Source organism: Oncorhynchus mykiss, chromosome 28 (assembly GCF_013265735.2).
Source record: "Oncorhynchus mykiss isolate Arlee chromosome 28, USDA_OmykA_1.1, whole genome shotgun sequence".
In the NCBI taxonomy this organism is placed as follows: domain Eukaryota; kingdom Metazoa; phylum Chordata; class Actinopteri; order Salmoniformes; family Salmonidae; genus Oncorhynchus; species Oncorhynchus mykiss.
This window is the reverse complement of record NC_048592.1, coordinates 2,946,384-2,966,403: the sequence shown is the minus strand read 5'-3', so window position 1 is coordinate 2,966,403 and position 20,020 is coordinate 2,946,384. Positions and strand designations below refer to the sequence as shown.

Genomic DNA, 20,020 nt, shown 5'->3' with positions numbered 1-20,020 from the left:
GAGGACACATCAGGAAGATATTCATTGACCTAATAGTGTATTTAATAGGGACAAATATAATACATTCTCAGTGGTTAGTATACCAGCTCAGTGTGTAATGGGAAAATGAGGTTGTCTCACCTGTTCTGGTGGGATTTTACGTGGGCTCCAGCCAGAGCTTCTCTCAGGATGTCACTAGCAAACTGCTCTGTCGCCTACAAAAGACAGAAACACTTATCATACCCTACAATCTACACAACATCTTATATGAGAACAAGAACAAAGACTGGTGCACAGAGGGACACAGGAAAAATGTATTGTCAATCTCGTGAATGATGCCTATCTTTAGGTGAGGCCGACTTTCATTCTCATTGTTCATTATGCTGTGTTGTGTTTGAGGCATCTGGAGTAACTGACCTTGAGAATCATGGCCTCGATCACTGGAGCAAAAACATTCTTCTCCACCTCCACCTGCTGAAAGGCCACACCAATCTGATAGAGATGGAGAAAGGAGAGGGTTAGGGGAGAAGGGAGAGCGAAAGAGTGAGACTTAAGTTAGGAGATGCTGTGTCTTGTTACCAGAAGATACTTTACACAGTTGTGCTGATGCTAGGAGTGTATATTTTTACACTCTTTTTCCAGGATTATCCTCATCCCACAATCCTCTAGCATCTTAATACAGCACTGTGAAAGCTGCCGATTTTTAGGTGCTTATCAACTTTCATAGCCAACCTCTAGTCTGCAAAGGACAATTGTCCACTGAGGATTGAATTTCACTGCAAAGTGCACATACTTGGTTTCCTCCCAGGTAAATCGGTATACTTATATGGCAAGAAGAAAAGCCAGCACACACTGTGGCCATGGAGGATCAAAGTTGTGCAATCCTAAGTAAGGGTCAACTTCGACCAACTGCCTTATTTGTCGGTGCTGACCAGATACAGTGCCTTGCAAAAGTATTCACCCCCCTTGGCAATTTTCCTATTTTGTTGCCTTTTACAACCTGGAATGAAAATCGATTTTTGGGGGGGTTTGTATCATTTGATTTACAAAACATGCCTACCACTTTGAAGATGCAAAATATTTTTTATTGCTCTACAAAAAAACGGAAAACTTGAGCGTGCATAACTATTCACCCCCCCAAAGACAATACTTTGTAGTGCCACCTTTTGCAGCAATTACAGCTGCAAGTCTCTTGGGATATGTCTCTATAAGTTTGGTACATCGAGCCACTGGGATTTTTGCCCATTCTTTAAGGCAAAACTGCTCCAGCTCCTTCAAGTTGGATGACTTCCTGCTGGTGTACAGCAATCTTTAAGTCATACCACAGATTCTAAATTAGATTGAGGTCTGAGCTTTGACTAGGTCATTCCAAGACATTTAAATGTTTCCCTTTAAACCACTCGAGTGTTGCTTTAGCAGTATGCTTAGGGTCATTGTCCTGCTGGAATGTGAACCTCTGTCCAAGTCTCAAATCTCTGGAAGACTGAAACAGGTTTCAGTCAGGAATTTCCCTGTATTTAGCACCATCCATCATTCCTTGAATTCTGACCAGTTTCCCAGTCCCTCCCAATGAAAAACATCCCCACAGCATGCTTCCACCACCATGCTTCAATGTGGGGATGGCGTTCTCGGGGTGATGAGAGGTGTTGGGTTTGCGCCAGACATAGTGTTTTCCTTGATGGCTAAAAAGCTACATTTTAGTCTCATCTGACCCAGAGTACCTTCTTGCATATGTTTGGGGACTCTCCCGCATGCCTTTTGGCGAACACGTTTGCCTATTTTTTTCTCTAAGCAATGTCTTTTTTCTGGTCACTTCAGTAAAGCCCAGCTCTGTGGAGTGTACGGCTTAAAGTGGTCCTGTGGACAGATACTCCAATCTCCGCTGTGGAGCTTTGCAGCTCCTTCAGGGTTGTCCTTGGTCTCTTTGCTGCCTCTCTGATTAATGCCCTCCTTGCCTGGTCCATCAGTTTTGGTGGGCGGCCCTCTCTTGGCAGGTTTGTTGTGGTGCCATATTCTTTCCATTTTTAATAATGGATTTAATGGTGCTCTGTGGGATGTTCAAAGTTTCTGATATTTTTCTATAACCCAGCCCTGATCTGTAGTTCTCCACAACTTTGTCTCTGACCTGTTTGGAGAGCTCATTGGTCTTCGTGGTGCCACTTGCTTGGTGGTGCCACTTGATTTGTGATGTTGCAGACTCTGGGGCCTTTCAGAACAGGTGTATATATACTGAGATCATGTGACAGATCATGTGACACTTAGATTGCACACGTGGACTTTATCGAATTAATGATATGACTTCTGAAGTTAATTGGTTGTACCAGATCTTATTTAGGGGCTTCATAGCAAAGGGGGTGAATACATATGCACGCACCTGTTAATCTTTTTAAATACGTTTTTTTTTTTCAATTTACTTCACGAATTTGGACAATTTTGTGTATGTCCATTACATGAAATCCAAATAAAAATCAATTTAAATTACAGGTTGTAATGCAACAATATAGGAAAAACGCCAAGGGAGGTGAATACTTTTGCAAGGCACTGTAGCTCCTCACCTGTTGGGCTGTTTCGCTGACAAACTGGGCCGAGGGGCATGGAGCCAGGAAGTACTTGGGCTCGGGGTCCGTTTCCTGTTCCTCTTCTTTGACCTTTAACTTCTGAGAGGGCGGGGTCACACTGACGATGTCTAGGACTTCATCATCATCATCCTCTGGCTCAGTCTTCAGCAGGGTCTGCAGCTGCTCCAACCGCTGGACCAACTCCTCACAGCTACCCAGGGTAGAGGGGCACTCTAAACAATGATGTATACACACAAGTTAACACACACACAAAGGTAGAGGTTCCAAAAACCGAGAATGTACTCTATCTATGTTCTCTATCCATACACAATCCATGTCTCAATTGTTGTCTCTCAGATAAAAAAAAAAAATTATCCCCCCCTTCATCTACACTGATTGAATAAGGGATCATAGCTTTCACCTGGTCAGTCATTTTGTACACAGTGTATATTGCTCTGTACTCCATAGAAGGAGTTGAAGGACAGAGGTTGAATCAAGATAAATGGACAATTTAGAGAAATGTAAATAAACAACTTTGGTGTACCGTAAATAAAGACTTCCTTGCTCTTTATATGAATTACATCTTAAAAATAACCGTCAGAAAATAGGCTAACAGGGGAGAGCTTTAAACAGGTGAGAGCTTTAAACAGGTGAGAGCTTTAAACAGGTGAGAGCTTTAAACAGGTGTCAAGGCTGAGCACATCTGTTCCTAACTTTGTATTTAGACATGCAGAGAAAGACAGTGAGAGTGAGTGAGGTAGAGAGAGTGTGTGAAAGAGAGAGAGCCAAAGAGTGTGTGCATTTGGGCCATAGCGATCAGAGCAAAGAACAGAGCTTGGCTGTTTGGGCTCTCAGCCTGGTGTGTGACTCATCAGGCTAGAGGCCTCCTTTTTCCTCCACGCAGGAACAGGAACAATAGACAGAATTAATTAGGACTGCCTGTGAATACCAGGCAGGCCTGCATACTAGCACTAATAACACAGTACATTGACAAAGGTTACAAAATGCCACATAATAGAGTTAGAGGCATGCGCTCTCTCTCTCTCTCTCTCACACACAACAGCCCTCTTCACCTTCCCCCACCCTACCTGGTTCGTTGTCTATCTGTGTGAGGATGTCCTCTATGGTTCCTTCGTCAGGCCTGCTGCTGCGTAGGGGCTCGGGGTCCGGGGGTGTGTAGCCTCTCTGTCGGCACCACTGGACCACCTCTCTGGTCCTAGGGGGGGTGAGGGCCTGCAGGCGGGGGCAGCGCTCCAATACATCCTGGACCACACGCTTCACTGCTACCGCACGCTGGAGCTACAATGAGACAACCATATCAACTTTATTTCAAGTGCACTCAAATCAACACACAGGTACTTGCCAAAATAATGGAAAAACTTGTGTAAATGAGGGATACAAAGTATTTTGAAAGCAGGTGCTTCCACACAGATGTGGTTCCTGGGTTAATTATGCAATTAACATCCCATAATGCTTAGGGTCATGTATAAAAATGCTGAGCAGGCCATTATTTTGGCTACCATGGCTATGCTCCCATAGGATGACAATGCCCCCATTCACAGGATAGAAGTGGTCACTGAATGGTTGGATGAGCATGAAAACAATGTAAACCATATGCCATGGGATCAAGTCAATAGATATTAACCCAATTGAACACTTATGGGAGATTCTGGAGCGGTCCCTGAGAGAGTTTTCCATCAAATAAAACACCAAATTATGGAATTTCGAGGAAGAATGGTGTCACATCACTCCAGTAGAGTTCCAGACACTTGTAGAACCTATGCCAAGATGCATTGAAGCTGTTCTGGTTTGTGGTGGCCCAACGTCCTATTAAGACACTTTATGATGGCGTTTCCTTTATTTTGGCAGTTACATGTATATACATACTAAATACAAAACAGTCAACACACTTTGCACATTATAATGGAGATAGCTCTGATTGCTTTTTTCTTTCATAATGTCTTTATTAATGACAATCACAATGTAAAACATGGGTCAGAAGACATAGTACAATATAATTAATAGACGAATGACAGCTCTGATTCCTCACAATTCTCAGAAATCTCCATTTATTCTCTTTCAGCACCTGTCACTCAAATATTATTTAGCATATTAATCACATGGAGTCTGTTGATATGGACTAAACAGAGGATTTTAACAAATTGGATTTTAGCTAGACAGCACAGAGCCAGCCCTCTCCAGGGTGTCTTCGGGCATTACTCCCTCTGAACCTCCTTTATGAGTTCATAGGAGATATGAGTTACCATAACAGAGTCAGTAGTAAGCCTCGGGTGGACCATTAACCTCATAATCATCATACTATTTTCCTGGGTAGAATAAGTCTGGGCTCTGGGGCAGGCAGCATAGAACACTGCTGTCTGAGAGACTGACTGTCAGATAGAGAGAAGAAAACCAGTCTAGACTGTCTCCATAGATAATGGGTTTACAGGGGCTCTAGGCAGCATCTGGGTTAAACGTGTGTGTGTGTGTGTGTGTGTGTGTGTGTGTGTGTGTGTGTGTGTGTGTGTGTGTGTGTGTGTGTGTGTATTTTGTAGAGATGAAAGAGGAGGATGATGACGGAGCAAAAATAGAGAGAGAGAAGAATCCGACTGGACAGGGAGACATGAGGTAAGCAGAAAATATGCAGAGTCAAAGTCACGTGTAAACACATGCATAAACAACACTAATGAACACTGTTGTACATGTTGTACACAGCCAGACTAACAAACACACAGCCAACAACACAAACAAACAATCTTTACCTCTGCTGCCCTGCGTTTCCCAATGTTCCAGGAGTAATACTGCTCAGTAGACACTGCACAGAACGGATGGGAGTCCTCGGCTGAACAATACAACACAATATTAACCAGACAACACACAGCATACACTATCTACATAATAATAATACTAAGAGATAGGATTTATATAGCGCCATTCTACCAACTAAGGCACTCAAAGCACTTTACATCGTAAGGGGGAAACTCACCCCATCCACCACCAATGTGTGGCAACCACTCGGGTGATGCACCGACGACCATTATGTGCCCGAACGCTCACCACACATTAGATAGTATGGTGGAGAGGTGAGGAGTGATACGCCAATTAAGAATGAGAAATGGGACCAGGTTGGGACTTTTAAACACCCCTAGTCTTGCGATAAGTGGCATGGGATTTTTAATAACCACCGGTTTAACATCCCATCCGTCTCACTCAAGCTTTATTTACATGGCACCTGGTCTAAGAAGAATGGATGTAAAGAGAATCAGGAGTGAGAACAAAGACAATGAGGAAGGGAGCTTACTCTTCTCTGGTACGATGAGGGGGGATTTCTTCACCACGGCGGTGAGCAGCTGCATGAGGGTCTCTATGTGTTCCGTGCTGAGGAGCCAGGAGAGGCACAAACACATTACCACTAGCAGGACACCAACAGACTCTCAAGAAAACCCATAGGTCTGGGTGTAGTGCCCAAACCATCCACATCCAATAACCCACTTTGCTTCTGTGGTGTAGAACAATGCTAGTGCTGCTATGCTAACGGTTTGGTGCTTCGTTGTTCGCCAATAGCCCGTCCTTTTCATAGCATATACTGTTTTGTCTGAGATATATCTAAGTAGTCCCTGCTTGTTAGCCAAAGGCCAACGCCATTTATAGTGTAACTGATGTGGTATGAGCTTAGTTCAGGTTTGTAATAACTCATATTGCACCCGAGTTGTCCTTACTTGATGACCTCGACGTGCTGGTGTGAGCTGGTGTCGGCCCCCTGCTCCTGTTTGACTGAGGCGAAGGCAGTGGGAGGAGCAGCTACATGGGTGGAGAAGGCAACAGGGGTTGTTACAGGGGGCGACGGGGCAGGTGTAGCAGAGACGGGTGTACAGACTCCTGGCTCTGTCTTCACTGTAGAGGAGACGGGAGATACAGAGAACGAGATGGGGCTCAAAACACAAACAAGACAAAATGCAACCTTTACAAGGAAGAAGGGGGAGAGAGTGGAAGAGAGGAGTTGAGGGTGGAAGTGTAAAAAGTGGAGGAATTGTTAAGTGGTAGAAACGTGAGGTGAAAAGGAGAGATGGAGAGCTGAATGTGTGGAGGAAAGAGAAAGGAAGGCTAAGGGGCGTCCGGGCGATTCCCAGCCGAAACCGCTTGTAACAGCTTGTGTGTATATCCTTTTTTATTTCTTTCTATTTAACCTTTATTTAACCATTTATGACAACATTTTGTGACGTTTTTGTTCGTTTTGGATTTTGGCAAGGGTTCTTCGGCAAGCCGAAGTCTACGACCCCTCATTGGCGATTGGTCAACAGTAGGGATTAGTCAATTAAGTAAAAGGGAGGGAGGGAGAGACATTGCTGCATGTGAGCTCTCGCATTTTTCAACATGTTTTTTTTTACAAAAAGATAGATTTGGAGTTAGATAAACTTGGATTTTTCGGCAGGGACATACAGGATGCTACTCTCCACAGCATAACCTTCACTCCAGATCAAAACTCCAAACCTGCAACCTAATTTTGGACAAAATTACTTGGAAGGATTACTACTACCAAAGATTCATTTTTCCAAGAGGGTGCTCTGGCAAACAAACAGCAGAGACCAGAGGACACCATCCAACCTGGAACTGAGAAAGACCAGATATAACTTCCAGTAGAACTGAGGTGTGAAGTGAGAGGTGTTGAAGCCTTTGAGCCCAACAAATGGCAGGAGTCTCACAGGCTACCCCACCCAAATCCAGAGACCTTTGAAGAATGTTCAGTGACCATCCACTGGCATTTTCTATAAGATTTCTGCCTCTAGAAATAAAAGCATCTCCCAAGTGCGTGTGACACCTACTCCCATTGCCTGCTGCACTGCTGCTTGGATTCCACCTGGTGATCTGTTCACCGTCTGCCCTGGCCTGTCTTCCCCTGTCTGGTACAGGTACCCCCACCACACTCCCACCTCTCTCTTCACCATCTGCCCTGGTTGTCTCCCCTTGTATGGTACAGGTACGCCCACCACACTCCCCCCTCTCTCCCGAGCTTTCGCTCGCCTCCAGCACACAGGCACTGTTGGGGCGAGTGACTATAAACTTACAATGGATGTGCCCAAGTCGTTATATATATTTTTTCTCGTGCATTTTGCTATTTGCCCCATGACTCCTGCATGCTTTGTTGACTATGAACTTTCATGTTCACCCAACCGTGGGAAAGACTGTTTGTTCCCACACTCGGGATTCTGACTCTTGGCCTCCCATCCCATCCCATTCTAACCACCTCTCGCTGGCTTTGTATTCATGTTACCTGATGAAATTGCAGTACAATATGATCTTGTTGCCATCTAATGCACATTCAATTGTCATAAACCTACACTGCAGAGCTCTCCCTGTCCTCTGCTGTGCCTTGATTGTTAATGATATCCTGAAATGTGAATGTACACACCGGCCCATCTACTGTTGCCAGACCCAATTTGGACATGCTTTAACCACCTGACAAAGTCCTAAAGCAATGGGACTCCCTAAATGTTTCTCAGATTATTATCAATCCCACAAGGTATGACTCCAACCACCCAGAAAAGGCTACTCTGTTATCCTCATAAATAATCTTGATAGGTATCGGTCTGGTGTTTTCTGTAATGACTTCAGAAATCACTGCTTTACAGCCTCTGTTCTTAATGGCTGCTCAGTGAAATTACCTGTCCTGATTTGTCATAGACGCTTGCTAAATGTTTTTAATGAGCAAGCCTTCCTTCATGACCTGACGTCTGTAAATTGGTATAGAATCAGCTTGATCCCCTCTGTCGAAGACGCTTGGACCTTATTTTTTTCATATTTTCAGTGGTATTGTTAACAAACATGTCCCCACAAAGAAAATGAAAAACAGGTTCAGGTCCTGGTTCAACCGTTTTTTTGCAGAGTTACACCACCTCAAGAATTGCATTTGGCGAAAGGCTCGCATACTCAGCTGACTGAGTCTTGTTCAGGCTAATGAGAAATAAGTGCACTCAGGCTAACCGGAAGGCCAAAGTTAGTTACTTTAAGGAGCAGTTCGCTCTCTGTGGGTCTAACCCCATGGGGTTCTGGAAAATGGTTAAAGACCTGGAGAATAAACCCTCCTCCTCACAGCTGCCCATGTCCCTTTAAATTGATGATGTGGTTGTTACCGACAAGAAGCACATGGCTGAGCTCTTTAATCACCACTTCATTAAGTCAGGATTCCTATTTGACTAAGCCATGCCTCCTTGCCTGTCCAACATTTCCTCATCTCCCACCCCTTCTAATGCGACTAGCCCTGATGCCTCTCCCTCTTTTTCCCCTGCCCCGCTACAAAGTTTCTCCCTGCAGGCGGTCACTGAGTCTGAGGTGCTAAAGGAGCTCCTTAAACTTGACCCCCAAAAAACATCTGGGTCAGATGGTTTAGACCCTTTCTTCTTTAAAGTTACTGCCCCTGTCATCACCAAGCCTCTCTCTGACCTTTTAAACCTGTCTCTCCTCTCTGTGTAGGTTCCCATTGCTTGGAAGGCAGCCACGGTTCATCCTTTATTTAAAGGGGGAGATCAAGCTGATCCTTACTGTTATAGGCCTTCTATTTTGCCCCGTTTATCAAAAGTGCTGGAAAAACTTAATCAAATGACTGGCTTTCTATAGTATTCTTTCTGGTATGCAATCTGGTTTCCGCTCAGTTTACGGATATGTCACTGCAACCTTAAAAGGTTCTCAATGATGTAACTTCTAAGCAATGTTGTGCTGCTACTTTTATTGCTACTTTTATTGAATTGTCCAAAGCTTTTGATACGGTAGACCACTCCATTCTTGTGGGAGGAGTATTGGTGTCTCTGAGGGGTCTTTGGCCTGGTTTGCTAACTACCTCTCCCTCAAAGAGTGCAGAGTATAATGTCAGAACATCTGCTGTCTCAGCCAATGCCTGTCACCAAGGGTGTACCCCAAGGCTCGATCCTAGGCCCCACGCTCTTCTTAATTTACATCAACAACATAGCTCAGGCAGTAGGATGCGCTCTCATCCATTTATATGCAGATTATACAGTCTTATACTCAGCTCCCCGGATTTTGTGTTAAACGCTCTACAACAAAGCCTTCTTAGCATCCAACAAGCTTTCTCTACTCTTAATCTTGTTCTGAACACCTCCAAAACAAAGGGCATGTGGTTTGGTAAGAAGAACACCCCTCTCCGGTGTGATCACTACCTCTGAGGGTTTAGAGCTTGAGGTAGTCACCTCATACAAGTACTTGGGAGTATGGCTAGACAGTACACTGTCCTTCTCTCAGCACATATCAAAGCTTCAGGCTAAGTTAAATATAGACTTGGTTCCCTAAATCGTAATCACTCCTCTTTTACCCCAGCTGCCAAACTAACCTTGATTCAGAAGATTACGGAGACGTAAGTTATAGATCGGCAGGTAAGGGTGCTCACGAGCGGCTAGATGTTCTTTACCATTCGGCCATCAGATTTGCCACCAATGCTCCTTATAGGACACATCACTGCACTCTATACTAGAGGTCAACCGATTAATCGGAATGGCTGATTAATTAGGGCCGATTTTGGGGCGCCGACTTTAAAAAAAATATATATATATTTTTGTACCTTTATTTAACTAGGCAAGTCAGTTAAGAACACATTCTTATTTTCAATGATGGCCTAGGAACGGTGGATTAACTGCCTTGTTCAGGGGCAAGAGCGACAGATTTTCACCTTGTCAGCTCAGGGGATCCAATCTTGCAACCTTACAGTTAACTAGTCCAACGCAATAACGACCTGCCTCTCTGTCGTTGCACTCCACAAGGAGACGGCCTGTTACGCGAATGCAGTAAGCCAAGGTAAGTTGCTAGCTAGCATTAAACTTATCTTATAAAAAACTATCAATCATAATCACTAGTTAACTACACATGGTTGATGATATTACTAGATATTATCTAGCGTGTCCTGCATTGCATATAATCTGACTGAGCATACAAGCATATAAGTATCTAAGTATCTGACTGAGCGGTGGTAGGCAGAAGCAGGCGCGTAAACATTCATTCAAACAGCACTTTCGTGCGTTTTGCCAGCAGCTCTTAGTTGTGCGTCAAGCATTGCGCTGATTATGACTTCAAGCCTATCAACTCCCGAGATGAGGCTAATGTAACAAGGAACAGCAAGGAACTGAAACGTTAGCTTTCTTATAAGTGTTCATTCAGTATTGTTGTAATTGTCATTATTACAAATAAATAAATACAAAATTGGCCGATTAATCGGTATCGGCTGTTTTGGTCTTCCAATAATCGGTATCTGTGTATAAAAATCATAATCAGTCGACCTCTACTCTATACTGGTCATCTCTGTATACCAGTCGCAAGATCCACTGGTTGATGCTTATTTATTAAACCCTCTTAGGCCTCACTCCCCCCTATCTGAGATATCTACTGCAGCCCTCATCCTCCACATACAACACCCATTCTGCCAGTCACATTCTGTTAAAGGTCCCCAAAGCACACACATCCCTGGGTCGCTCCTCTTTTTAGTTCGCTGCAGCTAGCGACTGGAACGAGCTGCAACAAACACTCAAACTGGACAGTTTAATCTCAATCTCTTCATTCAAAGACTCAATCATGGACACTCTTACTGACAGTTGTGGCTGCTTTGTGTGATGTATTGTTGTCTCTACCTTCTTGCCCTTTGTGCTGTTGTCTGTGCCCAATAATGTTTGTACCACGTTTTGTGCTGCTACCATGTCGTGCTGCTGCCATGTTGTGGTCATGTGTTGCTACCATGCTGTGTTGTCATGTGTTGCTGCCTTGCTATGTTGTCATCTTAGGTCTCTATTTATGTAGTGTTGTCTCTTGTCATGATGCGTGTTTTGTCCTATATTTTGAATTGTATTTATTATTAATCCCAGCCCCTGTCCCGGCAGGAGGCCTTTTGGTAGGCAATCATTGTAAATAAGAATTTGTTCTTAACTGACTTGCCTAGTTAAATAAAAGTGAAATAAAATAAAAATACAAAATAAAAGTGCCTGAGATGACTCGCCCGCATGCACATTTTTTCACTTGAGAAATACTACACTAAACATCCTAGTCAATTGCAATATTGCGTTACTAAGATCTCCTCGACAAAAACGTTGAAAATCATGACAGATTTCTTGAGTCATCTTAGATTACTTCTGAGTGTATGCTGGCTACGGCGTCTCAAAATGGACCAACAGAAGTATTGCCACTTTTTTCTCGTTTTTCAAGCGAAGGTGTTTTACGGGAGTATGCGAGAACTTGTTCGGCTCGCCTAGCCGAAACATTAAGGGAGAGCCACCCACAGAGAGGAATGAAGGAGGGACAGGAGGATGTTGAAGGAGAGGCAAGAGAGAGGGAGGCGAATGGTGCTCCTCTCACCTTGGGCCAGGGGCAGGGAGGGGGAAGGCGAGGCCTGGGCAGCAGCAGCAGGACTGGGGGAGAATCCAGCTGCAGCCACTCCTGCTCCAGGGGAGGGAGTGGAACTACTACTGGGAGCTGGCCCTTTAGACACATAGCTGGACTGGACTACTACACAGCACGCACACACACACACACGCATGCGCACACGCACACACGCACACACACACACACACACACGAGGGGACAACAAGAACAAACTCACACATGAATACTGAATGTATAATGAATAAAACAGTGACTTTAGCTGTGAAGGTGACTGCTTTTCTGGCTTTCATGACTACGCTCCAAAACCTCTATATTCACACATGTAGGCCTGGAGCTCAGCTGATGGCTAGACCTCCTCCTCAGTACACAGTGTGCGAGCCAGTTCGTTTAAAGCCCAGGTGCACTGTGTGTGTGTGTGTGTCTGTGTGCGAGGGGTTTTAATATCGCAACACACACTTACCTCTGTTGACGGGCATGTGTATCGTCTGTACACCTCCTGTGCCCGTGCCCACTCCCAGTTGTTTGGGCTGGTTGGCAGGGACAGTCAGCACTGTCTGCTGGGAGCTGGACCCGCCAGAGTGGATCTTCAGCATACCTGGACAAGACCAGAGCACAGGAGACAACTCTTAGCCTGGATGGGGCATTTGGCCACTTAAAGTATCTATTTATCTTAAATCTATGCTTTGTTTTTACACAGGTGATCCCACTGAGAAAAAAAGAGAGACCTGTCCCAAAATAGCAGCAATGCACTTTCTCAAACAACATAAGAGATATTCTCTTCCTACCTGATAGGGTAGCAGCAGTCTTTCCTCCCCCAGCCACCATCCCACTGAACAGCGATGCCGCACTGACCAATGACGTGCTGGCGCTCTTGGGCACACCCACTACCATAGAACCCGCCCCTTTGGCCATGCTGATGACGTGCATGTTGGTAATGCTCTTAGCAACGGTAACAACGGTGCCAGAGGTGGTGGGACCCTTTGCCAAGGTGACAGTTGGCGCCGTGGCGCCCTTCTGCATGGTTACCAAACCAGCGGCGCTCTTTGCCATGGTAACGGAGGTTGCCGTGGATTTCTTTGCCATGGTAATGGCAGCCGTGGTGTTCCTTGCCATGGTAACGGCGTTAGCGGCGCTGGCGTTCTTTGCGGCGTTGATGACTGCTGCCTGGTTGGCTGCCACCAGGACAGTGTGGGATACAGGTTTGGCCTGAACGGACACCTCCGCTACCTGGAACCAAACAACCACAAACAGCTGGCATTCGTGAAGATGTAGTTACACAGACACAAACAGACAGATTCACACAGTTTTATTGCCCGAAATATCACCACATGGTTTCAGTCTGTGCATTAAATAAATACACTGAGAAAAAATTTTTTTTTAGAGAGAAAGAATGATACAGGCTACGGGTAATACACCTTTCTAGTTTCATAACTCTTTCATAATATGTTAGGGTCCACCGCCCTGTGCTCCCCTTCAATGATAAATCCCATTCATTGAAATTAAGAGGCGGACTGATAAAGCTAGGCCATTGGGTTTAGGGAGTTCTAGCTGAAACAAAGGAACGCATTTCTCTCTGGCAAGACGCTAACATTCTAATGAACAGTTCTGGAAGAGCGGAGTTTCAAAATGGGGATCAGGAAGAGAAGCTTCTTGGTTCCATAAAGGACCAGATAATCTTGTTCTGATACAGGGTCTATTCAGAGGTAACCCCAAACTCCTCCCACTCACCGGTTGACTGGCAGTTGCCGTGGCAGCGGCGGTGGAGACAGCACTGGGGGTGGAGCTAGTGGCTGTGATAACTCCGCCCGTCATCCTAAGCATGGTCGTGGCCGGCTTGGACAGGTGGGCCGCTGTCGCCGTGCTTACCGTCTTCACTGAGCCATCAGACAGCTTCACCTGGGACCCGCCCAGCGCCTGTCAATCAACATACAGTCCACACAAATAAATTAGATATAAGAATCAAGAATCAATAAAGTTATAACTTACAGGAAATGCCCTGTATAGCATATAGGAAAAGGTGCAGGACAATATTATCAATGCTTATGCAGAAAATAGACAATGCCTAATTAGAGACAATCGTTCAATAGTAAATTCCACAAGTTCTCCTGCTCTACATTGAGAGAGATCTATGTGATCTACACCGTGCTTCTCTGACGTTTCTGACTGACCCACATGAGGCAGATATGTCCTCAAACGAACTGCACTTAGCGTGACCAAACACACCCGACACAAAGCTCTAGCATGCACTCAAAACCTTTTGTAATAGAATCCAGAGAATTTAGAGCATTGAGCCCCAGTATTATGACGCCACATGATGTGAATACCCAGGCAGGCAGGCCAAGGCCCCAAGGGAACAGAGCGAGGAGCTCAGGACAGGAGGGTCATTTGGGAGAGAGGTGAAAATGGCTATTGTGGTTATGTAAGCTGAAACAGAGTGAACGGTGAGAGTGTCAGACTCTTCTCCTGTAGCTAACAGCAGCACGGATTGGCACGCGCACAAACACACTGTCCTAGACTGATAGTCTCACACACTAATACAGTTGTCTCTCACCCAATACTGTCGGTAGATATGCTTCTTAGTACAAAGTTGAACAAGCCATTACACTGTGGACATCATGACATTTCATTATTATCACAAACCCCGAGGCTGCGGTCAATCGATGGCAGCGGCATATATTCTTCAACGAGATCACATCGTGAAAATAGCATTTTATTCTTATTAAATAGATCCAGACAGGTTCATTTAGCAAACTTTCTGAATGGAAATATAGGCCTACGGTGGGGCAAAAAAGTATTTAGTCAGCCACCAATTGTGCAAGTTCTCCCACTTAAAAAGATGAGAGAGGCCTGTAATTGTCATCATAGGTACACTTCAACTATGACAGACAAAATGAGAAAATGTTTTCCAGAAAATCACATTGTAGGATTTTTAATGAATTTATTTGCAAATTATGAAGAAAAATTTGTATTTGGTCAAAAACAAAAGTTTATCTCAATACTTTGTTAAATACCCTTTGTTGGCAATGACAGAGGTCAAACGTTTTCTTTAAGTCTTCACAAGGTTTTCACACACTGTTGCTGGTATTTTGGCCCATTCCTCCATGCAGATCTCCTCTACAGCAGTGATGTTTTGGGGCTGTTGCTGGGCAACACGGACTTTCAACTTCCTCCAAAGATTTTCTATGGGGTTGAGATCTGGAGACTGGCTAGGCCACTCCAGGACCTTGAAATGCTTCTTACGAAGCCACTCCTTTATTGCCCGGGCGGTGTGTTTGGGATCATTGTCATGCTGAAAGACCCAGCCACGTTTCATCTTCAATGCCCTTGTTGATGGAAGGAGGTTTTCACTCAAAATCTCACGATACATGACCCCATTCATTATTTCCTTTACACGGATCAGTCCTGGTCCCTTTGCAGAAAAATAGCCCCAAAGCATGATGTTTCCACCCCCATGCTTCACAGTAGGTATGGTGTTCTTTGGATGCAACTCAGCATTCTTTGTCCTCCAAACACGACGAGTTGAGTTTTTACCAAAAAGTTATATTTTGGTTTCATCTGATCATATGACATTCTCCCAATCTTCTTCTGGATCATCCAAATGCTCTCTAGCAAACTTCAGACGGGCCTGGACATGTACTGGCTTAAGCAGGGGGACACGTCTGGCACTGCAGGATTTGAGTCCCTGGCGGCGTAGTGTGTTACTGATGGTAGGCTTTGTTACTTTGGTCCCAGCTCCCTGCAGGTCATTCACTAGATCCCCCTGTGTGGTTCTGGGATTTTTGCTCACCGTTCTTGTGATCATTTTGACCCCACGGGGTGAGATCTTGCGTGGAGCCCCAGATCGAGGGAGATTATCAGTGGTCTTGTATGTCTTCCATTTCCTAATAATTGCTCCCACAGTTGATTTCTTCAAACCAAGCTGCTTACCTATTGCAGATTCAGTCTTACCAGCCTGGTGCAGGTCTACAATTTTGTTTCTGGTGTCCTTTGACAGCTCTTTGGTCTTGGCCATAGTGGAGTTTGGAGTGTGACTGTTTGAGGTTGTGGACAGGTGTCTTTTAAACTGATAACAAGTTCAAACAGGTGCCAGGTGCCATTAATACAGTGGAGGACAGAGGAGCCTCTTAAAGAAGTTACAGGTCTGTGAGAGTCAGAAATCTTGCTTGTTTGTAGGTGACCAAATACTTATTTTCAACCATAATTTGCAAATAAATTCATTAAAAATCCTACAATGTGATTTTCTGGATTTTTTTCCTAATTTTGTCTGTCATAGTTGAAGTGTACCTATGATGAACATTACAGGCCTCTCTCATCTTTTTAAGTGGGAGAACTTGCACAATTGGTGGCTGACTAAATACTTGTTTTGCCCCACTGTATAGAGAGAATCAGCCAACTCACACACACACACACCGCCGGTAAAAGTAAAACCCTCAATCAAATCTATCAGCATATGTCAGACATAAGAGCAGATCTTACTTCTTTCCTTAAAACATATGAAAAAAAAACAGGGCCTAACTTGAGGCTTTCCAAAAGTAGGCTATGAGAAAATGAATTGACTAGGAAAGTATGAAGGGGACAGCTATGCTATAGTATGAAAATGAAATTGACAATCATTAAAATGGAAACAAATGCATCCATAGCCTATTTATCAGAGACGTTGATTAGAGGGGGAGAGGATTATCAAATACTAAAATAACAAATAAAGACTTTGTTGACTGATAAAATGAATGACAAGCCCAGCTGGGCACTTTCCTACATTTGACATTCGCGAGAAGCAGGTACTTCTATGCGTTCTCAAGGGCTCAATGGTATGAAATGAACCCAAACTTGTTTCTCACAAGCGTTAACAGGTTGTGAACTCTGCAACCAATGTTTCCACTCAGAGAATGAGAATAGTAAATTACTGTAATTAATACATGCATTAACAGAAATGTATGCAACCAAATGAAAGGGATTAGCAGTAAAATGCCTGTTTTACAAACGGTAGACCACCACACGGGCATTCATAATAGTGCATTGCGGGCCGATACTGTATAGCCAAGGCTACTATTCTACTTTGCTGGGATAGAAGGGCGGCAATTTGTGTTAGTCCCGCCTAAGGCGCATTGTCTACTTCACACAACATTAGCGCATTATAGGCCTCAGAGCCAGAACAACGTTGTCGACTGCTGTTGAATAATTAATGAAGTCAGACACATCCAAGCTTTTTTTTTAAAGAACGCCGATGTACTTATTTACCAGCAAGCTATGAAAATGTGCATTGGTTTATATTTACATTTTAAAAAGTCCACACATCAAAGATTTGATTACCGAAGTGCCGTAGCCTATAGCGCTCTACCCCACACATCTAGCAGATTAGCTGCTGGAGCATCAAAGGAAAGTTGGAAAGAGGAGCTGGAGAACGTTTAGTAGACGGATGAAGTTAGCAAAACAAGCTCTTATAATCATTAGTAAACACTCCTGTTATTAGGTCAAGTTTATCTACATGAACCTACAATCAATGGAGGCCTATTGAAACGGTGTTGATGGTTGTTTTATTTTGACTGTCTTCATCCATAACCAGTTAGAGGGTTATTCAATCACTGTCACAGCCCTAACGGTTGGCCTCTGAAAAGGCACTTAGAGTCAATTACTAGCTCAGTTTAGTAGTATTTGCACCTGCTGTTTTGAAGAAGGACTAATCCATAAAAGGAGAAAGAGAAGTTCAACTATATATCCATAGAGGACATAACTACTGCCTGACTCCATACTAAATAGCTTAATCAATTCTGACCACGGCAATGATAAAATATAGTGGCAGAGGAGAGGATGAGAGAATGTTTGCAATTAAACGGAGGGAGACACAGAAAGAGAGACAGAGAGAGAAATAATTAGCCAAAGTTAAAGCTCAGACGTCTGCCAAAGGCATAATTATTAGCACTAATCATATAGTCAGGGCAAACAAAAAAACAGACAACACACACACACACACACACATAGGAAAACACACAAGAACTGTGAAATGCCTTTTTAAAGCCCACTCAATGAGTCCAATTTATTTTGAGGATACCTACTGGAGAAACACACATTTAATAACATGGTATAGTGTTCTATATCTATGCAAATTATGGCTTAAATCCCTGCCTTTATATCCTCTTGAAGCTACTAGATTAAATGACCATTACTACGATGGTATAATAATGCCTTTAGTGCACCAATGTTGTGCTACAGTGTGTTTGTGCCTGTGTGAGGATAGACGGATATAGAAAAGTTGGCTGGCTATAGATTTATCCCCCAGAACATGCATGGTGTGACCTAGATACAACAAGGCAGTGGGTATCTGTGTGTGTACTGTGTACCCACTGCAACTCACAAAAAGTTGGCAGAGTCTGCCGTTATTTCATGCTTCAAATGCAGTCTGGGCGAGTACCTTATATCATAGCTAACCATAAAATACAAAAATAAATCCATCGCCCCTCTCAATGATGACATATACAGGGCCTTCAGAAAGAATTCACACCCCTGACTTATTCCACATTTTGTTGTGTTACAGCCTGAATTCAAAATGGATTCCATTGAGATTTGTTTTGTCACTGACGTACACACAATACCATATAATGTCAAAGTGTTGTGTTTTTAGACATTTTTACAAACGAATAGCTGAGGCAATAAGTATTGAGGCAATAAGTATTTAACATATTATTTTCCCCCTCATCAATCTACACACCATACCCCATAATGACAAAGAGTAGAACTGAAATGTCACATTTAACTAAGTATTCAGACCCTTTACTCAGTACTTTGTTGAAGCACCTTTGGCAGGGATTCATTTTCTTGGTTATGACGAGTTTCTGGGGAGTTTCTCCCATTCTTCTCAGCAGATCCTCTCAAGCTCTGTCAGGTTGGATGGGGAGCATCGCTGCACAGCTATTTTCAGGTCTCTCTAGAGATGTTCGATCGGTTTAAAGTTTGGGCACTGGCTGGGCCACTCAAGGACAATCAGAGACTTGTTTAGAGACACTCGTGCGTTGTCTTGGCTGTGTGTTTAGGGTCGTTGTTCTGTTGGAAGGTGAACCGTCGCCCCAGTCTGAGGTCCTGAGCGCTCTGGAGCAGGTTTTCATCAAGGATCTCTCTGTACTTCGCTCTGTTCATCTTTCTCTTGATCCTGACTAGTCTCCCAGTCCCTGCTGCTGAAAAACATCCCCAAAACATGATGCTACCATCACCATGTTTCACAGTAGGGATGGTACCAGGTTTCCTCTAGACGTGACGCTTGGCATTCATGACAAAGAGTTCAACCTTTTACCAGACCAGAGAATCTTGTTTCTCATGGTCTGAGAGTCTTTAGGTGCCTTTTGGCAAACTCTCAAGCAGGCTGTCATGTGCTTTTTACTGAGGAGTGGCTTCCCTCTGGCCACTCCACCATAAAGGCCTGATTGGTGGAAAGCTGCATCTGAAATGTTCTCCACAGAGGAACTCTGGAGCTCTGTCAGAGTGACCATCGGGTTTTTGGTTACCTTCCTGACTAAGGCACTTCTCCCCCGATTGCTCAGTTTTGCCGGGTGGCCAGCTCTAGGAAGATTCTTGGTGGTTTCAAACTTCTTCCATTGAAGAATGATGGAGGGGACCTAGTGGACCTTCAACGCTGCCAACATTCTTTATGGTACTTCTCCCCTTCTGCCTCAACAAAATCCTGTCTCGGAGCTCTAAGGACAATTTCTTCGACCTCATGGCTTCGTTATGACCCCCAAGACGCTTGTGGGGGTCATAGAACAAAACGGAGAACCCTATTGTGTTTGTGAGAGTAGTTTGTTTGGAGGCCAAACCATTCGGACGCTACAGACGACTTTGTGAGAAGACCAATTTTTGAGATGTCTCATGGTCTGACAAACAACGCTCTAGCTCTGTCATCTTTCACCGCAGATGCGGGAAGTGCGACATAGGCGGATGCGGTGGACTGAGACGCTTAAAAAAAGGCTCTCTCTAGCTTACTTCATTGGGGATTTGTGTATTATGCTAATTGGATTTCCGTGGGGGCTCGGACATCGATCTCCAGAAATGAGCCCATTAAGATGAAAGGCAATATCTTTAGGCCCTGTACATGGTTGGTATCAGGCAGGTGTGCTATT

The 20,020-nt window shown here is 44.2% G+C and overlaps 1 protein-coding gene across 6 annotated transcripts in view; it reads right to left on the bottom strand.

Moving 5' to 3' along the window:
• Positions 1-20,020, bottom strand: part of yeats2 (YEATS domain containing 2) — a 68,815-nt gene that overhangs the window by 3,195 nt on the left and 45,600 nt on the right. For 4 of the 6 annotated variants that reach the window (XM_021588797.2, XM_021588799.2, XM_036965946.1 and 1 more), the window contains 11 exons: positions 13,641-13,826; positions 12,698-13,139; positions 12,373-12,507; positions 11,886-12,035; positions 6,257-6,431; positions 5,839-5,915; positions 5,300-5,379; positions 3,626-3,836; positions 2,535-2,770; positions 397-471; positions 121-194 (listed from right to left, as the gene is read on the bottom strand). In XM_021588797.2, the coding sequence (XP_021444472.2) occupies positions 121-194; positions 397-471; positions 2,535-2,770; positions 3,626-3,836; positions 5,300-5,379; positions 5,839-5,915; positions 6,257-6,431; positions 11,886-12,035; positions 12,373-12,507; positions 12,698-13,139; positions 13,641-13,826 (1,841 nt within the window). The remainder of the gene's footprint in view (positions 1-120; positions 195-396; positions 472-2,534; positions 2,771-3,625; positions 3,837-5,299; positions 5,380-5,838; positions 5,916-6,256; positions 6,432-11,885; positions 12,036-12,372; positions 12,508-12,697; positions 13,140-13,640; positions 13,827-20,020) is intronic. The other 2 variants (XM_021588798.2, XM_036965947.1) reach the window with 2 other exon arrangements.